General features: G+C 43.0%; 2 protein-coding genes across 2 annotated transcripts; one reads left to right on the forward strand and one right to left on the reverse strand.

Annotated features, from left to right (window-relative positions):
- Nucleotides 1-3253: 3253 nt before the first annotated feature.
- On the reverse strand, nucleotides 3254-7121 carry LOC120040640 (peroxisomal membrane protein PMP34-like). Its single transcript, XM_038985723.1, has 9 exons — nucleotides 6836-7121; nucleotides 6551-6611; nucleotides 6216-6282; nucleotides 5701-5855; nucleotides 5358-5474; nucleotides 5128-5273; nucleotides 4926-5021; nucleotides 4643-4725; nucleotides 3254-4494 (listed from the first exon to the last, which is right to left on the reverse strand). The coding sequence occupies exons 1-9, from the start codon at nucleotides 6908-6910 to the stop codon at nucleotides 4347-4349; spliced, it is 948 nt and encodes a 315-aa protein (XP_038841651.1). The 5' UTR covers nucleotides 6911-7121; the 3' UTR covers nucleotides 3254-4346.
- Nucleotides 7122-7611: 490 nt separating this feature from the next.
- LOC120040653 (ankyrin repeat and SAM domain-containing protein 4B-like) lies at nucleotides 7612-16066 on the forward strand. The gene is made up of 2 exons (XM_038985740.1): nucleotides 7612-7878; nucleotides 14219-16066. The coding sequence occupies exons 1-2, from the start codon at nucleotides 7718-7720 to the stop codon at nucleotides 15378-15380; spliced, it is 1323 nt and encodes a 440-aa protein (XP_038841668.1). The 5' UTR covers nucleotides 7612-7717; the 3' UTR covers nucleotides 15381-16066.
- The last annotated feature ends 393 nt before the right edge of the window (nucleotides 16067-16459 follow it).

A 16459-nucleotide genomic window follows, 5' to 3' on the forward strand; every position in this document is an offset into this window, starting at 1 on the left:
TGTGTTTTTGGGGACCTTCAATGCTGCAGACATTTTTTAGTACCCTTCCCCAGATCTGTGCCTCGACACAATCCTGTCTTGGTGCTCTAAAGATCAATTCTTTCGACCTCATGGCTTGGTTTTTGCTGACATGCATTGTCAACTGTGGGAGCTTAAACAGGTGTGTGCCTTTCCAAATAATGTCCAATCAATTGAATTTACCACAGGTGGACTCCAATCAAGTTGTAGAAACATCTCAAGGATGATCAATGGAAACAGGATGCACCGGAGCTCAATTCCGAGTCTCATAGCAAAGTGTCTGAATACTTATTTACATAAGGTATGTTTTATTTTTAATACATTTTCAGAAACTTCTAAAAACCTGTTTTCGCTTTGTCATTATGGGGTATTGTGTGTAGATTGAGGGGAAACAAATATTGAATACATTTTAGAATAAGGCACCTGATTGGCGCAGCGGTCAATGGCACTGCATCTCAGTGCAAGAAGTGTCACTGCAGTCCCTGGTTCGAATCCAGGCTGCATCACATTCGGCCGTGATTGTGAGTCCCATAGGGCGGCCCACAATTGGCCCAGCGTCTTCCGGTTTTGGCCAGGGTAGGCCGTCATGGTAAATAAGAATTTGTTCTTAACTGACTTGCCTAGTTAAATAGATTTTTTTTAAATAACAATGTGTAAAGCGTCAAGGGGTCTGAATTCTTTCCGAATGCACTGTAAGTCAGAATTTCTGTGCAACAAAGATGATATAGTAAAATGTAGAGAAGCAGTTATTATAACTTGTATAATTTATTGCTGTGGAAGACAGTCAGCTTTCTTAGTACAGGTCACATACTGTTCATATCATTCTGAACATCCAATCTACATACATAGCCTACTGTCTAGGCTAAGCAAGGCAGCAGATTATGGGTTGTATGAACTACTGATTTTAAGACATAACAGATTTGACTACTGATCAGCACAATCAGAATGTGATGTGTGTCAGTCTTTACAGTGCGATCAACAGATCTGGTCCATCACCATCGCTAGTTCCTAGGTTTGGAGGCACTTAGCATAAAAAAGTACAGGCCCAAGAATTCCAGTGAACAATTACAATGCATGACAACATTACATAGATTGGAAAATGCACATGTATTGATTCTTCTAGTTGGCCCATTTTCATTTAACTAGTTTAGATTTTAATATAAACCCCTTCACATGTTCTGTGCAAGTTAAGTAGACAAGATATATTCCAAGATAGCATAGAAAATGTATACTATGCGTTTCAATTTGGAAAAATGTTGATCCAATCTAGAGATTAAGATTATTTATCTAAATGTCAAAAATATTTAAAAGTATTTATCCGATTTCTCTACAGACAGACCCAACCAACTCTCCTTTTCATCTTGGTTATGTTCATTAGGGCATAAAACAGAAAACGTTAGTGCAACGTAAAATAAAAATGAGGGTTTCTTATTGGACAAGTTCATGTAGTCCCTCCCTGTTTCAGTCCGGTTGGTCCCTAATGAAGACAAACCTGTTGAGCAGCAATGAGGTAAAACTGACTGAACATTCCTGGCTACAGTTTGTGAAACATGACGTAACACTCATCTTATACCGAAAACCTAAATAAATAAAAGTAGCCTTTTGTCTTGCAGACATTCTTCTAGGTTAAACTCTTATGGCCAACTGGTATTTTAATAATAACTAGGGCCCAGAGTTGTTCCTTGTTAGGTGGTTGGGGAAAACTTGTTTTAAATAAGAGAAGTATTTAGAATAATCATTATTGTATTCTGAATTAAATCATAAGACTGTGAGAAATGGTTGACTGGCTTCATTAAAAGGCAATACAAGGTAAATATTTGGCAAGTTGGTTAGGACATCTACTTTGTGCATGACACAAGTCATTTTTTCAACAGTTGTTTGCAGACAGATTATTTCATTTATAATTCACTGTATCACAAATCCAGTGGGACAGAAGTTTACATACACTAAGTTGACTGTGCCTTTAAACAGCTTGGAAAATTCCAGAAAATTATGTAATGTCTTTAGAAGCTTCTGATAGGCTAATTGACATCATTTGAGTCAATTGGAGGTGTACCTGTGGATGTATTTCAAGGTCTACCTTCAAACTCAATGCCTCTTTGCTTGACATCATGGGAAAATCAAAAGAAATCAGCCAAGACCTCAAAAAAATTGTAGACCTCCACAAGTCTGGTTCATCCTTGAGAGCAATTTCCAAACGCCTGAAGGTACCACGTTCATCTGTACAAACAATAGTACGCAAGTATAAACACCATGGGACCACGCAGCCGTCATACTGCTCAGGAAGGAGACGCGTTCTGTCTCCTAGAGATTAACGTATTTTGGTGCGAAAAGTGCAAATCAATCCAAGAACCTTGTGAAGATGCTAGAGGAAACCGGTACAAAAGTACCTATATCCACAGTAAAACGAGTCCTATATCGACATAACCTGAAAGGCCGCTCAGCAAGGAAGAAGCCACTGCTCCAAAACCGCCATAAAAAAGCCAGACTACGGTTTGCAACTGCACATGGGGACAAACATCGTACTTTGTGTAGAAATGTCTTCTGGTCTGATGAAACAAAAATAGAACTGTTTGGCCATAATGACCATCATTATGTTTGGAGGAAAAAGGGGGACGCTTGCAAGCCGAAGAACACCATCCCAACCGTGAAGCACAGGGGTGGCAGCATCATGTTGTGGGGGTGCTTTGCTGCAGGAGGGACTGGTGTACTTCACAAAATAGATGGCATCATGAGGAAAAGTATGAGGATATATTGAAGCAACATCTCAAGACATCAGTCAGGAAGTTAAAGCTTGGTTGCAAATGGGTCTTCCAAATGGATAATGACAACAAGGATACTTCCAAAGTTGTGGCAAAATGGCTTACGGACAACAAAGTCAAGGTATTGGAGTGGCCATCACGGAGCCCTGACCTCAATCCTATAGAACATTTGTGGGCAGAACTGAAAAAGCATGTACGAGCGAGGCGGGCTACAAACCTGACTCAGTGACACCAGCTCTGTCAGGAGGAATGGGCCAAAATTCCCCCAACTTATTGCGGGAAGCTTGTGGAAGGCTACCTGAAATGTTTGACCCAAGTTAAACAATTTAAAGGCAATGCTACCAAATACTAATTGAGTGTATGTAAACTTTAACCCACTGGGAATGTGATGAAAGAAATAAAAGCTGAAATAAATCACTCTTATTATTCTGACATTTCACATTCTTAAAATAAAAAGTGGTGATCCTAACTGGGAATACAGGGAATTTTTACTAAGATTAAATGTCAGGAATTGTGAGTTTAAATCTATTTGGCTAAGGTGTATGTAAACTTCCAACTTCAACTGTAGGCACCAAGCTGTCACAGCCAGCTGAGAAATCAACACCTACTTTTGAAGAGCAGTAACAACTCTCCGGAAAGGGTTTGCAGTGGTCTTAACACAGGGCTGAAGGAGAGTATATACAGACTTTTAAATAGAATACAGTCATGTTTGCAAATGCCTTGATGCTTCACTCAAGCCCTCAACATCCTTGAGAATATTGCTATTCACTAGCTTGGGCATTGTCCAAGCTTGTTAAGCAAATAGTTGTTTGGCATCGTCTTGCTAAACAACTACTTGGCAAGACAACGTCTAAGCCAAAAGGAGTTGGCTAGTAAAACTGCTAGTTGTTATCAGCACTACAAAGTAATAAGCTTTGTAACAAGTAACAAGCTTCAAATGTAATGCCATTCATTCAGGTATAATACAATTGCCACAGAATGCATACGCTAGACCATGGGTGTCAAACTCTGGCCCGCGGGGTAATTATATTTGGCCCGCGAGACAATACCAAATTACTATTAGAGCTGGCCCACCGGTATTATACAGCGCATTCACCGCTAATACTAGCGACTAGACAGTTATGGCACCTCCTATAAGACCATGTACAACCGTTTCCAGAGAGATTCACCCATATTGGCAGCGTAGGGAAGACATATGAATACTGTATGTGGAATAAACCCCTGAGTGTAAGGGGAAAAGAGAGGAGACACCATCTCTGGTTGAGGTGTATGTTGGGATTGAGGAAAGGGAAGTTGGGATGGGGAGTCGGTAGCCCAGTGGTCACCAACCCTCATCTTGGAGACAGGTGTGTAGGCTTTTGTCATAACCCAGTGCTAAACACACCTGAATCAAGTTCCAGATACGTGGTAACATCTATAGGTCAATCTGAACGTTGAACCAGGGGTTTCATTGCTGGGCAGGAACAAAACCCGGCACACCCTGTGAGCTCCTCTCCAGGACCAGAGTGGGGGGTGACCACCGTTGTATAGCCAGTGCAGGTTGAGGTCTAGGGGCTTGATCAACCCTCAGTGCTTCAGTTTCTTGTTGATGCCCATGACCTTGAAAGTGGCTGCGGTGATCTTCTCGTACACCACGAACATGAGGGCTGCCGTTAGTACCGTCTGGAGCAGTTTGGCCTCCAGGCCTTTGTATAAGCCCAGCACACCATGCCTCCTGCAGGGGAGAGGACAGGGAGGGAACACGTCCATGGATCAACACAAGATGTACTCATTGGCACAAGACGGTCTGAAAATGTCCTACCACATTGCAGTAGTCAGACTGTTGAGACGCAAGAGTTCCATTGTGTGTGTGATCTACTCACTTGATTCTGTCCATAAGTAGGTAGACCATGTTTCGGAGACTGCCCAGTAGACCTCCCTTGCCCTCAGCTTTGTGCTGCCCAAACTGGGGGGAGAGAAAGACTAATTTAATCAACAAAATGAGCTGTGAGTACAGGAAATATGGACTTATTTTACTGAGCAGTACACATAATCATGATATCGGACACAGTTTGATGGGTAACGTTGGGGAAACACTGCTATGAGTGTTCAGTTAGCAGGTGTGTGCGTTTATAGATACACAAGTTTGCAGGTGTATTTGTTTACCCTTAGAATGGCCTGGACGGTCTGCAGGGGATACGTCGCCGTGGTAGCGATGGCCTTGGCCACAGCTCCAATGAGAAAGATCTCTGCTGATGTAATCTAGGAGCAGACAAAAACAAACAAAGGCTTAAAAACTTTCAGCATGACTGACACTCAGACACGCCACAGAGGTGTCAAAGCTGGCTCCCTCCTCTCTTTCCCTCACCTTCCTCCCTCCTCGGCCTGCTTTCCTCTTCATGGCTTCATAGAACATGAACACAACTGCAGGGTTGAAGACCAGCACCAGAGAAGGCAGTGTACCATTCCAAAGAGTCCCCACTCCCTCGCTGGCTATGATCTGCGAGAAAGCATCTGCAATCGAAAACATACATTGTATGATGATAGTAAGTCACATTTTATTAGTACTGAAAAGAGACAACAGTGAATAACACACACCAAAGATGCCTCTGTAGTGGGTCTGCTGGAGGTCTTCGTTCCTGAACTTTGCCCCCTGCAGCTTGAGCCGGGTGTTGACCACCCACATGGGCGTGGTCAGGAGCACGTTCACTGCCCCTGGGGGAGAAACACACAACACGGGCAACAGAAAGACATTTAAATACATTTCAATATGGAGGTCAAATCTACTTTCTTCAATGAATCTCTCTGTTAATCACCTCTCAGACTCCCCTTCCCTAATATAACTACATCAATGACTTAGAGTCCATAAATAAAATAGGTGGCAGTAGGTTGATAGTGACTTAGCCAATACCACTAAAAGGTCCCTGTTCGGTCCTCCTACCTGAGATGAAGCCCATGAGGAGGTCTTTTCCCGGGCTGGACCGGCCCTGATTACCCACCATGACTTTCTTCAGTGTGTTGAAGGTGTAGAAGTAGACAAAGTTGGAGCAGCACAGACTGGAGATGACTGGGAACCAGCCTCTGTACAGAGACAACCTGGGAGGGGAGAGGAGAGAGACCAGGGAAATCTGCAAAGTAAGTCATTGGGCCATGGGAACCCAGGACTAGGAGTTTTTCCTGTGCATGTGATCTGACTGGGGAAATCTCCTGGCCCAACACATTAAAGTAGTCATAGAAATACTATGGGTGGAATGGACATATCATGGAACATTGCTTTGAACTGAAAGGAATGGCCATTCTACTACTCTATTCTAGATCTATGGGTACAACAGCCCAGTGAAAGCCCTGTATGCGGTGGTACGAGGCCAGCTTTCCTTTCCAGTCAATTGATTTGAGCAATCTAAGGTGGATTATAAATTGTAGTAAAGTATGTGTACAGTTCCATACAATACTCACAGGCCTTCCTCCTTTGCTATTTCAGCCAGGAGAATGGCAGTCGATTTGGACTTCCGATTCTCATCCACTGCAACAGAAAACGAAGGCAGAAAAGGGATTGTCATTTTCTTACATTATTGTAACATTGTAAGTAGTCTGCAGCTCTGGTATGCTCATGCAATGGTAAGGTCTCTCTTGTCAATGTTTCCACTTCTATATATCCATCACTCATTTCCTTGTGAACTCACTGACCCTTGGGTGCAGAGTCCAACGTTATAGCAGACAAGTATGGCCACACTGACAACAAGGATGGTTATCAGCAGTCAGTATATACCACCAATTACTCTACAACTCACCCTGAAGTCTGATCCTCGCTGTATCCAAAGGAAAGAAGACGGACATCGCCGTCATGCTACCCTAGAAGCAAATACATTATGATATATAGGATATAGACGGGTAGTTAAACCTAAGTTACACGATAAATTCACAAAGTTGATACAATCTGACACAGTATGCTAACTAACAAACTAGCCAGAGGCACCGGTTGTAACATTTCAGTGTAGTTATTCGAACGTTTTGCCATTGTCTTTATTATTAAAGGACTGTTCATGCATAGGCAAACTACGTTGAGATGTCCTTACCACTGCACCTGCCACGGCGTGTACCAGTGTCTCATAAGACAGAAGGTTGATCGCTGAGGCACCATTGTCGGACATCTCTGATTCTTTAGGGCCGCAGAGCGTCGATCTAGTACTAATGCCAAATCGGTCAGCGGCTGCAGAGCACCCTGTTCAAACAACCGGTGGTTGAGTTACTTGCGGTGAGACTGGTTGTGGTGGAGTAAGTTTACCTGCTGTCATTCCATGATGAGTGGCTGAGTGACTTTTGTGTACTCTGACAATGCCATAAATAAGGCAAATTTCGTTGTGGAGATTTCTGTTTCCTAATAACTAATTTTGGTGGTGCAGTCAGTCAGAGTTCAGAAACGCTCTAAAGGGCGGTACTGCCATCTGCTGGAATGGAGTACTATAGGCCACCTGAGATTAGTGCGGCTTTCTTTTTGCGCATGAGTTCAAAAGCGCGCCCAGCCAGGTATGGCCACAGTCCTGTTTTATGACCTCATGACATTTTATTAATAAAAGCCTACTGATATATATGCACAATTCATTTAACATATTTTGACTATAGATTGTCTCTGTCATTGCCATTCCATCATTTAGCAACATGTGACCTAGGCCTATACAGTAGCCTAATAACTTCTCTCAGCATATCAATTGTAGATTCTTGAATTTCCTCAATGGGACAGCATGACAAATCCCAAATGGACTTTGCTTTTGTTTTATGGCAGTGAGTTCCACCGATATGATGACGCCCAGCGCTCTGACCAAACCACTCACATCTCCAATGCGCAATTGTGGCGCTCCAACGCGCTGGAAGGAAGAACAAAATGCCAGATTTCTTCTGCTAAAAGACGTGCCTTTTTATTTCATTTCACAGTGTAGCGTTCTAAACACAGAGTAAACATGTCTAGGTACCACAAAGCAGCGATCGATGGCTACCTGGACCTCTTGAAAGAGGCTACCAGGAAAGACCTGAATTCTCCGGACGAGGACGGGATGACGCCTACGCTATGGGCTGCTTTTCATGGACACGTCGAGGCCCTTCAACTTATATGTAGCCGAGGGTGAGTACAATTTATATTCAGAAGTCATAGCCTACCTTCCCATACCTACAATCCCAAAATATTTTAAGTGGCATATTAGCAATATATACCTATTGTGACGTTTTTACAATCAATTGAAACCTAATTCAGAAATGATTTTTCTCATATGATTTAACTAAGTCTAAACTATTAGAATGTGAATTTATTTGGACCTCTTTTGATTTACCCTATGTATGTTTAGATCAATTAACTTCTAATCCGACGAAAAAAATAGCAGAAACTCTGCCTGACATGAGGGATAGAAGCTATAGGTTAAGGTTGACCTTTTGACCTCTTCCTAGTCCTTGTCCATTACTGTCAGTACCTTGAGGAATTCTTCCTCGTATGAGGACTGATATTTCCAATCTCAAATCTACATTGATGAGTTGCTGAAACACAACAATAAAGGCGTCCTCCAGTAACCTACAAAATAGTCACAAAACCTATAGTACCAATCCAATGAATACTGTAATATTTTATCTCCTTTAATATTGATGACACATGTTTTGTTGGGAGGGATGCAGTTGGAGGATAAAAGTCCAGAAGTGGCCTAATGCTGATCCTATTCCCAGCACTGCTGCTCGTTTCCAAAACAAATACTTGAACGAAGAGCAAAGGTGGACTTTATTGTTAATTCATGTGATAGAAGGAATGCCCATCACCTCATTCCTGATGCCCAGAAACCTACTAGAGACTACCCTCATTAAGGATTTATAGGTGAGAGAGGTGCAGTTAGCTGTGTCACATGGGTTTCAACCTCACAGGTTTCTCAATCAACCTACATCACGTCCTCAAATGATGACTGAATGCCTCTGAGATTTTAACTATATTCTACAATGTACTGTATGTCCATGTCACATTTCACCCATGTTATTTTTGTGCATTAGACAAGCATGCCACTCTGAAACTGTCCCCCCACAGCCTTTTAGACCACATTTTCCTATGAGCAGAGCCAAATATTTAATCAGCCAAGGGGAATCATGTAATTAATGACAAACAATAGAGCCCTTCATTCCCCTAACAGCTTTCCCCTGCTTTCATACTGCAGGAAAAAACCAGACCTGATTTCTCTTATTTATTTCTGTCAAGATGACAACCAACCAATTGCTTGATTATTTAATTGAAGCACACTAACAATGGATTACGGAGTTTTCACAACATTGAACTCAGTGTATTTTTATAAAATGATTGGAATAATGTCTATCATACCTTTGTGATCATAGCTGTGTATTTCCATGTTGGGCGTTAGCAGTAGGATGTACTGCAACAAACTCGGTTTTATGATCACCTGTTGCTAAGATACTGCAATCGGGAGTTTTATAGAGGTAGTGATGGAACATAGGAGGACTTTCGTTCTTAATGGCTTACCAATTAACCCATAAGGAAGGGTTGGTTTGTACTTCATGAGTATAGCGTTGGTGACAGTCCTTTTTCATTCATTTATTATAGGAATGCTATTATACAACATCAATTAATGACTCATTATTTAGTTTTCAAGTGTTGTTCATTATATTGTATTGTTAGATTCATGTTGATATGGACATATGTGTTAATATGTATACATGTCTATAGACACTGAGTGTACAAAACATTAGGAGGACCTACTATTTCCATGACATAGACTGACCAGTTGAATCCAGGTGAAAGCTATGATGCCTTATTAATGTCACCTGTTAAATCCACTTCAATCAGTGTAGATGAAGGGGGTGAGAAGGGTTAAAGAAGGATTTTTAAGTCTTGAGACAATTAGACATGGATTGTGTATGTGTGCCATTCAGATAGTGAATGGGCAAGACAAATATTTAAATACGTTTTAACAGGGTATGATAGTAGGTTCCAGGTGCACCAATTTAAGTGTGTCAAGAACTGCAACGCTGCTGGGTTTTTCACAATCAATAGTTTCCCATGTGTATCAAGAATGGTCCACCACCCAAAGGATATCCAGCCAATTTGATGCAACTGTGGGAAGCATTGGAGTCAACATGGGCCAGCATCCATGTGGAACGCTTTTGACACCTTGTAGAGTCCATACCCTGACGAATTGAGGCTGTTTTGAGGGCAAATGGGGTGCAACTCAAGATTAGGAAGGTGTTCCTAATGTTTTGTACACTGTGTAGATAAAGGTTTTTCACAATATATGCAATATACCTTAAAAATACAGAAAACACGTTATTCATTTTACATTATTCACTGTGACAAATAATACAGTTTGGATTTACATTTCTCCCGAAGTTGTAAACCTCCATGCAAAAGATATATAATGATAACCAAATTACAGGTCACTCAAACTGAAAAGCAAAAGTTATCACTCTCAAAACAGTTAATTTGCCTTGCTTTGTTCAAAACGGTCAGGCAGTGACATCCATTATAGAATCAGTCAGTGTCAGTATTGTCTACAAGAAAGAGGATCAGTGGGGTTATGTTTTTTACCGCCATCTTTACAACAGGGGCTAGAGATAGGATATCATTTCTCAGTGAAGGTGGAGCCGGTGAAAGAGTAGATATGAGACCTGGCCTCCACATTGTACATGAAGACCTGACCCTTCTCATGATCCACAAATACCCTCACCTTCTGGGAGCTTCTCTCTCAGGGAGAGCGAGACAGGAAGATTAGTGAGAATCATGTACTCATTCCCATTCTTCAGCCACAAAATCCAGGATCCATCGTCAGTGTTCTCATCCCCTTCCTGTTGATGGGCTCTCTGGTCACTCCTAAATCCAATTCAGTCTTCCCCTTAACCTGCACCTCATAGTAAAATCTTCCAGAGGAAAAGCCCCCCTTTCTCAGGACACTGAGAAAAGTATCAAACCTCTCTGGTTTGGCAGTGTCTGATGTATATTTCCATGTTCCACTTGTTTCCATCCTCAGATAGAATGAGATGGTGATGTGCCATATCAGGGTCTAGAGTCACATCCACTGAATGTTTTTGGATGGTTTAAAGATCTTGACCACTTCCTGTTCACAAGTCTAATTGATTAATGAGTACAATCAGCTGACGATTGAGGTCATCTTTGATCTGACCCTGCTCCCCAGTTAGGTTTTTCAGCTGACAGTTGAGGTCTTCTTTGATGCGATCGCTCTCCTGAATGAGACTCCTTCGCTCACCATGAGCTAAAATGCATTAATCTTTGACTAGAAGTAGTTCCTTGGTGAGGTTTTAATTTTCCTGAGTGAGGTCATCCAACTGCTGTTTAACTTGATCCTTTATATTTTAGACGGCAGATGGTCACAGATAGTCCAATCACAGTAGAAGCAACCAGCAAGAGAAACCCTAGAGAGCATCCCCCAAAATATCCCTTAATGATTTTCATCTTCACATACTGTATGTACAGTCGTGGCCAAAAGTTTTGAGAATGACACAAATATTAATTTCCACAAAGTTTGCTGCTTCAGTGTCTTTAGATATTTTTGTCAGATGTTACTATGGAATACTGAAATATAATTACAAGCATTTCATAAGTGTCAAAGGCTTTTATTGACAATTACATGAAGTTGATGCAAAGAGTCAATATTTGCAGTGTTGACCCTTCTTTTTTAAGACCTCTGCAATCCGCCCTGGCATGCTGTCAATTAACTTCTGGGCCACATGCTGACTGATGGCAGCCCATTCTTGCATAATCAATGCTTGGAGTTTGTCAGAATTTGTGGGTTTTTGTTTGTCCACCCGCCTCTTGGGGATTGACCACAAGTTCTCAATGGGATTAAGGTCTGGGGAGTTTCCTGGCCATGGACCCAAAATATCGATGTTTTGTTCCCCGAGCCACTTAGTTATCACTTTTGCCTTATGGCAAGGTGCTCCATCACGCTGGAAAAGGCATTGTTCGTCACCAAACTGTTCCTGGATGGTTGGGAGAAGCTGCCCTCGGGGGATGTGTTGGTACTATTCTTTATTCATGGCTGTGTTCTTAGGCAAAATTGTAAGTGAGCCCACTCCCTTGGCTGAGAAGCAACCCCACACATGCATGGTCTCACAATGCTTTACTGTTGGCATGACACAGGACTGATGGTAGCGCTCACCTTGTCTTCTCCGGACAAGCTTTTTTCCGGATGCCCCAAACAATCGGAAAGGGGATTCATCAGAGAAAATGACTTTACCCCAGTCCTCAGCAGTCCAATCCCTGTACCTTTTGCAGAATATCAGTCTGTCCCTGATGTTTTTCCTGGAGAGAAGTGGCTTCTTTGCTGCCCTTCTTGACACCAGGCCATCCTCCAAAAGTCTTCGCCTCACTGTGCGTGCAGATGCACTCACACCTGCCTGCTGCCATTCCTGAGCAAGCTCTGTACTGGTGGTGCCCCGATCACGCAGCTGAATCAACTTTAGGAGACGGTCCTTGCGCTACCTGGACTTTCTTGGGCGCCCTGAAGCCTTCTTCACAACAATTTAACCGCTCTCCTTGAAGTTCTTGATGATCCGATAAATGGTTGATTTAGGTGCAATCTTACTGGCAGCAATATACTTGCCTGTGAAGCCCTTTTGTGCAAAGCAATGATGACGGCATGTGTTTCCTTGCAGGTAACCATGGTTGACAGAGGAAGAACAATGATTCCAAGCACCACCCTCCTTTTGAAGCTTCCAGTCTGTTATTCGAACTCAATCAGAATGACAGAGTGATCTCCAGCCTTGTCCTCGTCAACACTCACACCTGTGTTAACGAGAGAATCACTGACATGATGTCAGCTGGTCCTTTTGTGGCAGGGCTGAAATGCAGTGGAAATGTTTTTGGGGGATTCAGTTAATTTGCATGGCAAAGAGGGACTTTGCAATTAATTGCAATTCATCTGATTACTCTTCATAACATTCTGGAGTATATGCAAATTGCCATCATACAAATTGAGCCAGCAGACTTTGTGAAAATTAATATTTGTGTCATTCTCAAAACTTTTGGCCACAACTGTACTTAACACACTGGAACAGCTGACTAGGGATATGAAATTCTGTCTTTCTCACTTCATTGAGCAGGCTCTGTTGAACAATACATATCAAATCGTTTTCTTTTTGTCTCCTGTTGAGTGACCTTTAGTTTGGCAGAGTAGAATCCCTCAGTGTTCCTTTGTATCTCTGAATACCAACCATACAATTTGGCTCCCTTGGTTCCCTCACTGTCCTGGATACCAGCCTTTAGATTTACACCTCAGAACGATGGCTACCCTTCTCAGCTCCTCAATTGAGATCACTGACTGGGATCCAACAGCTACAGACACAAAGGTATACAGGATTTAAGATACTGAAATGAGGTTTTGAGAAAATTAATACATGTTATAAGGCAGACTGTATAGGTTATTGCATTTGACAGAAAATGTAACCTTACCTTTAATACGGACATCATACCCAGACTTTGTCTTAGTAAAGTACTTGCAAAAATCCATCATCATTGCCTTGTACCCTGGTCAGTTTCAAGGAGGTGTTGTATCATTTCTGTTTGTCTTTAAACAGTGCTGTACATCCCCTGTAGGAGACCATCTGATCCTTATAGTTGTCTCTTCGGTATTGGTAAAGATTAACAGCAGAGCCTGGGTGGGGCAGTCTAAACCACTCCACTCTCATATATTCAGCATTGATACCGGGTTTGAGGTAGAGGTCTTCACAGGTCTAAAAAGTTGTGCAATGGATCTGTGGCTTTCCCACCCGATCCGGAAATGCATCATCAACAAACAAAAAAACAGATACTCGTTCCCGAATGGAACCCAGGACAGTCAGACCAGTTCCGAAAAAGGCCTGCGGAAAAACAGACCCGAACAGACACGTGCCGGTTCGGATCCTAGAGACCTGTTCAGATCCGAGAGTAAAAAGAGAAAGAAACCTCAGACTGGGCGCTGTCAATAAATGAACACACACACACAGTGAAGGTGTACAGTAGGCCTACTGTACCTGAGACAGCTCTGTGGAGGAGAAGCAGGAGAGGGACAAAGACAATCTGGTAGCATCACCATCATTCCAGAAAGCGATGATTACACAAATGATCAAGATGAAATCAGGGAGTCAATAATGACATTTCAGTGTTTAGAAAAAAATACACACAGAAAAACTGTAGAATAATCTAAAAGCAAACATACCAAAGTCAGTTTTCCTAGATGAACAAAGGCTTTCCTTCAGTGCAGCCTTGTCCATGTACTCATCTGGTGTGGTTTTTACTTTCAACATAAAACTTGTCCAACTGCATACCTTTCACAACTACAATGATGAACCAAAGCTGAACAGAAATCACAGGGATAAAACATATTTTATATATTTTTTCTAATCTTGTGTCATAGAAATGTATGATTGGTTGGTTGATTAATTGGTTTGTTGATTGATTGACAGATGTTTCTGTGTTCTTTCAGAGGGGACCCCAACAGGAGCGACATCTGGGGCAACACGCCGCTGCACCACGCCGCCACCAACGGTCACATGCACATCCTCAGCTTCCTGGTCAACTTCGGCGCCAACCTCTTCTCCCAGGACAACGACTTCCACACAGCTATGGACGTGGCAGCGTCGGGCGACCGCATGGACTGCGTGCGATTCCTGGACAGTGCCGCATCACAGCAGACCATCCAGAATGCCAAGAAAGTGGCCAGGCTGAAGAAGGAGGCCACCAAAGAGGCTGAAATGCGGGTGAAGCTGTGTGAGAGGGTCAAAAAAAGGCACAAGAGCAAGATGGATAAGATGTACCAAGGGTCAGTGTCAGAGGCCAGCACGGCATCTCCGTCGTTCTCCAAGATGGGCACCATCAACAGTGTGAACGAGCAGTTCTCCAAGCTGATCGCCTCCGATACCTCAGGCTCGCTTACGGCCCGGTCGAAGGGGACCCTCCAGAGGATATTCGGGAAAAAGGATAAAGGAATAACGGAGAAGGTGGGAAGAGACGGGAACGTCATCTTCGTCAAGCAGGAGAACGGCACCCTCTCTGGGAAGCCTGAGTTCATGGGCGTTTTCTCCGAGCAGGACGAGATCGATGAGGAAGAGGACGGAGGGATGAGAAGATTCACGGATGATGAAGTTAATGACGATGACGAAGAAGAAGATGGCCCAGGAGCCAAGGAGTCCATCTTCAAACGGCCCGGCCTGGGGAACATGGTCTTCAGGAAGAACTTCTCCATGGAGATGGGGATAGAGCCCGACGACTTCCCCAGTGGGAACAATGAAAACCTGGGCTTCCTCATCCGCAGAGAGGGGTTCGACACAGAAGGGGAGGACACAGGCTTTGTTGAGGACGAGGAGGACGGCGACCTGCCCTGGAACCAGGAGGAGATTGGCCTGGATGACGACCAGGATGAGGAGACCTCCCCGCTGGATGCCTTCCTCTCATCCATCTCCCTGCCAGACTTCTCCCCAGCCTTCACCCGCGAACAGCTGGACCTGGAGGCGCTGATGCTCTGTTCCGACGACGACCTCAAGGGCATCCGCATCCAACTGGGGCCCCGTAAGAAGATCCTGGAAGCTGCCGCTCGCCGGAAAAGTGCACTGGAGAAACCTGGCGCCATCAAGGACAGCTTCCTGTGATGAAATGATGATATTGGAGGTGGTTGAATATGGCTGAATGGAGAAAGTAGGATGGATGCAAGTAGGAGGATGTAGAGTGACAATACTTTTGAATGAAAAGAACACTGATGCAAAGTTGAGAGTTTGAAGTGGAAATACATATCCTGGTTTTCTATCCTTTAAAGACACATTCTTTCATCTTTCTCTTACCTTGGACTAGGAGTGACTGCAGACCTTCATTACTTTGCTATAGCCACCACAGGCTAAAGTTAGCATTGATTCACCCAAAACAATGGGGGGTTCAATGGGCTGGATAAGCCTGGCACTGTGACGAGATAATTGGCAATGGTTGAACTGAGGAGGAATGTCATTTAGATTAATGGAGTGGCAATAACACCACCACAACCACTACCAACCACCATATTGCAATACCAATTCACGAAGAAAGAAGGAAGAAACACGGTCAGATTTCAAACATAATTTGAGCTGCATGCTCTTTTTGGCATGTCTCTGAGAAGCACACAACTCATTTTGAGTAAGGATGTAATGTAAGAGCCTATTAAGTGGAAACTGTTCTGATCTTGATTTTCTTGTTCCCTCCTTTGATGATTGATAGAAAGGAGACGATATTGTGATGAATTCAGTTGTGCCATTTTGTATGTGAATTTTAGTTGTTGTGATTTGTACATTGATAAAAAAAACGTATAACAACCAAAATAAATAACATTTTTAAATCAGTTGATCAATTCTTCCATGTGAGTTGCATGCATACATTTTCTCTGACTGGATGTTTTGGCACTTGAAAGTTCTGAATCACTGGTGAAGTAGATAAATACCATGCAAAACTGTAGTGGCCATGAGTTTCTCCTTACCAGGTGACCTAACCAGGAAAAACTCTGAGCCCACAGTAATGTGAATCTAGCCTTTGTTGCCAGCCAATTAAAAAAGTATATTAAATGTTTATTAGACACACAGCTCATATGATAGAGAGGCAGACAGAAGGAATCCCAGCAGGCCATTGTCAGGAGATCCTTCTGACCCAGTCAACCAGGCAATGAAGGGAGGAGGAGTCCCATGCACCAGCAGTCAGCTCAGACGGA

This window comes from Salvelinus namaycush, unplaced genomic scaffold (assembly GCF_016432855.1).
Source record: "Salvelinus namaycush isolate Seneca unplaced genomic scaffold, SaNama_1.0 Scaffold37, whole genome shotgun sequence".
Lineage (NCBI taxonomy): Eukaryota > Metazoa > Chordata > Actinopteri > Salmoniformes > Salmonidae > Salvelinus > Salvelinus namaycush.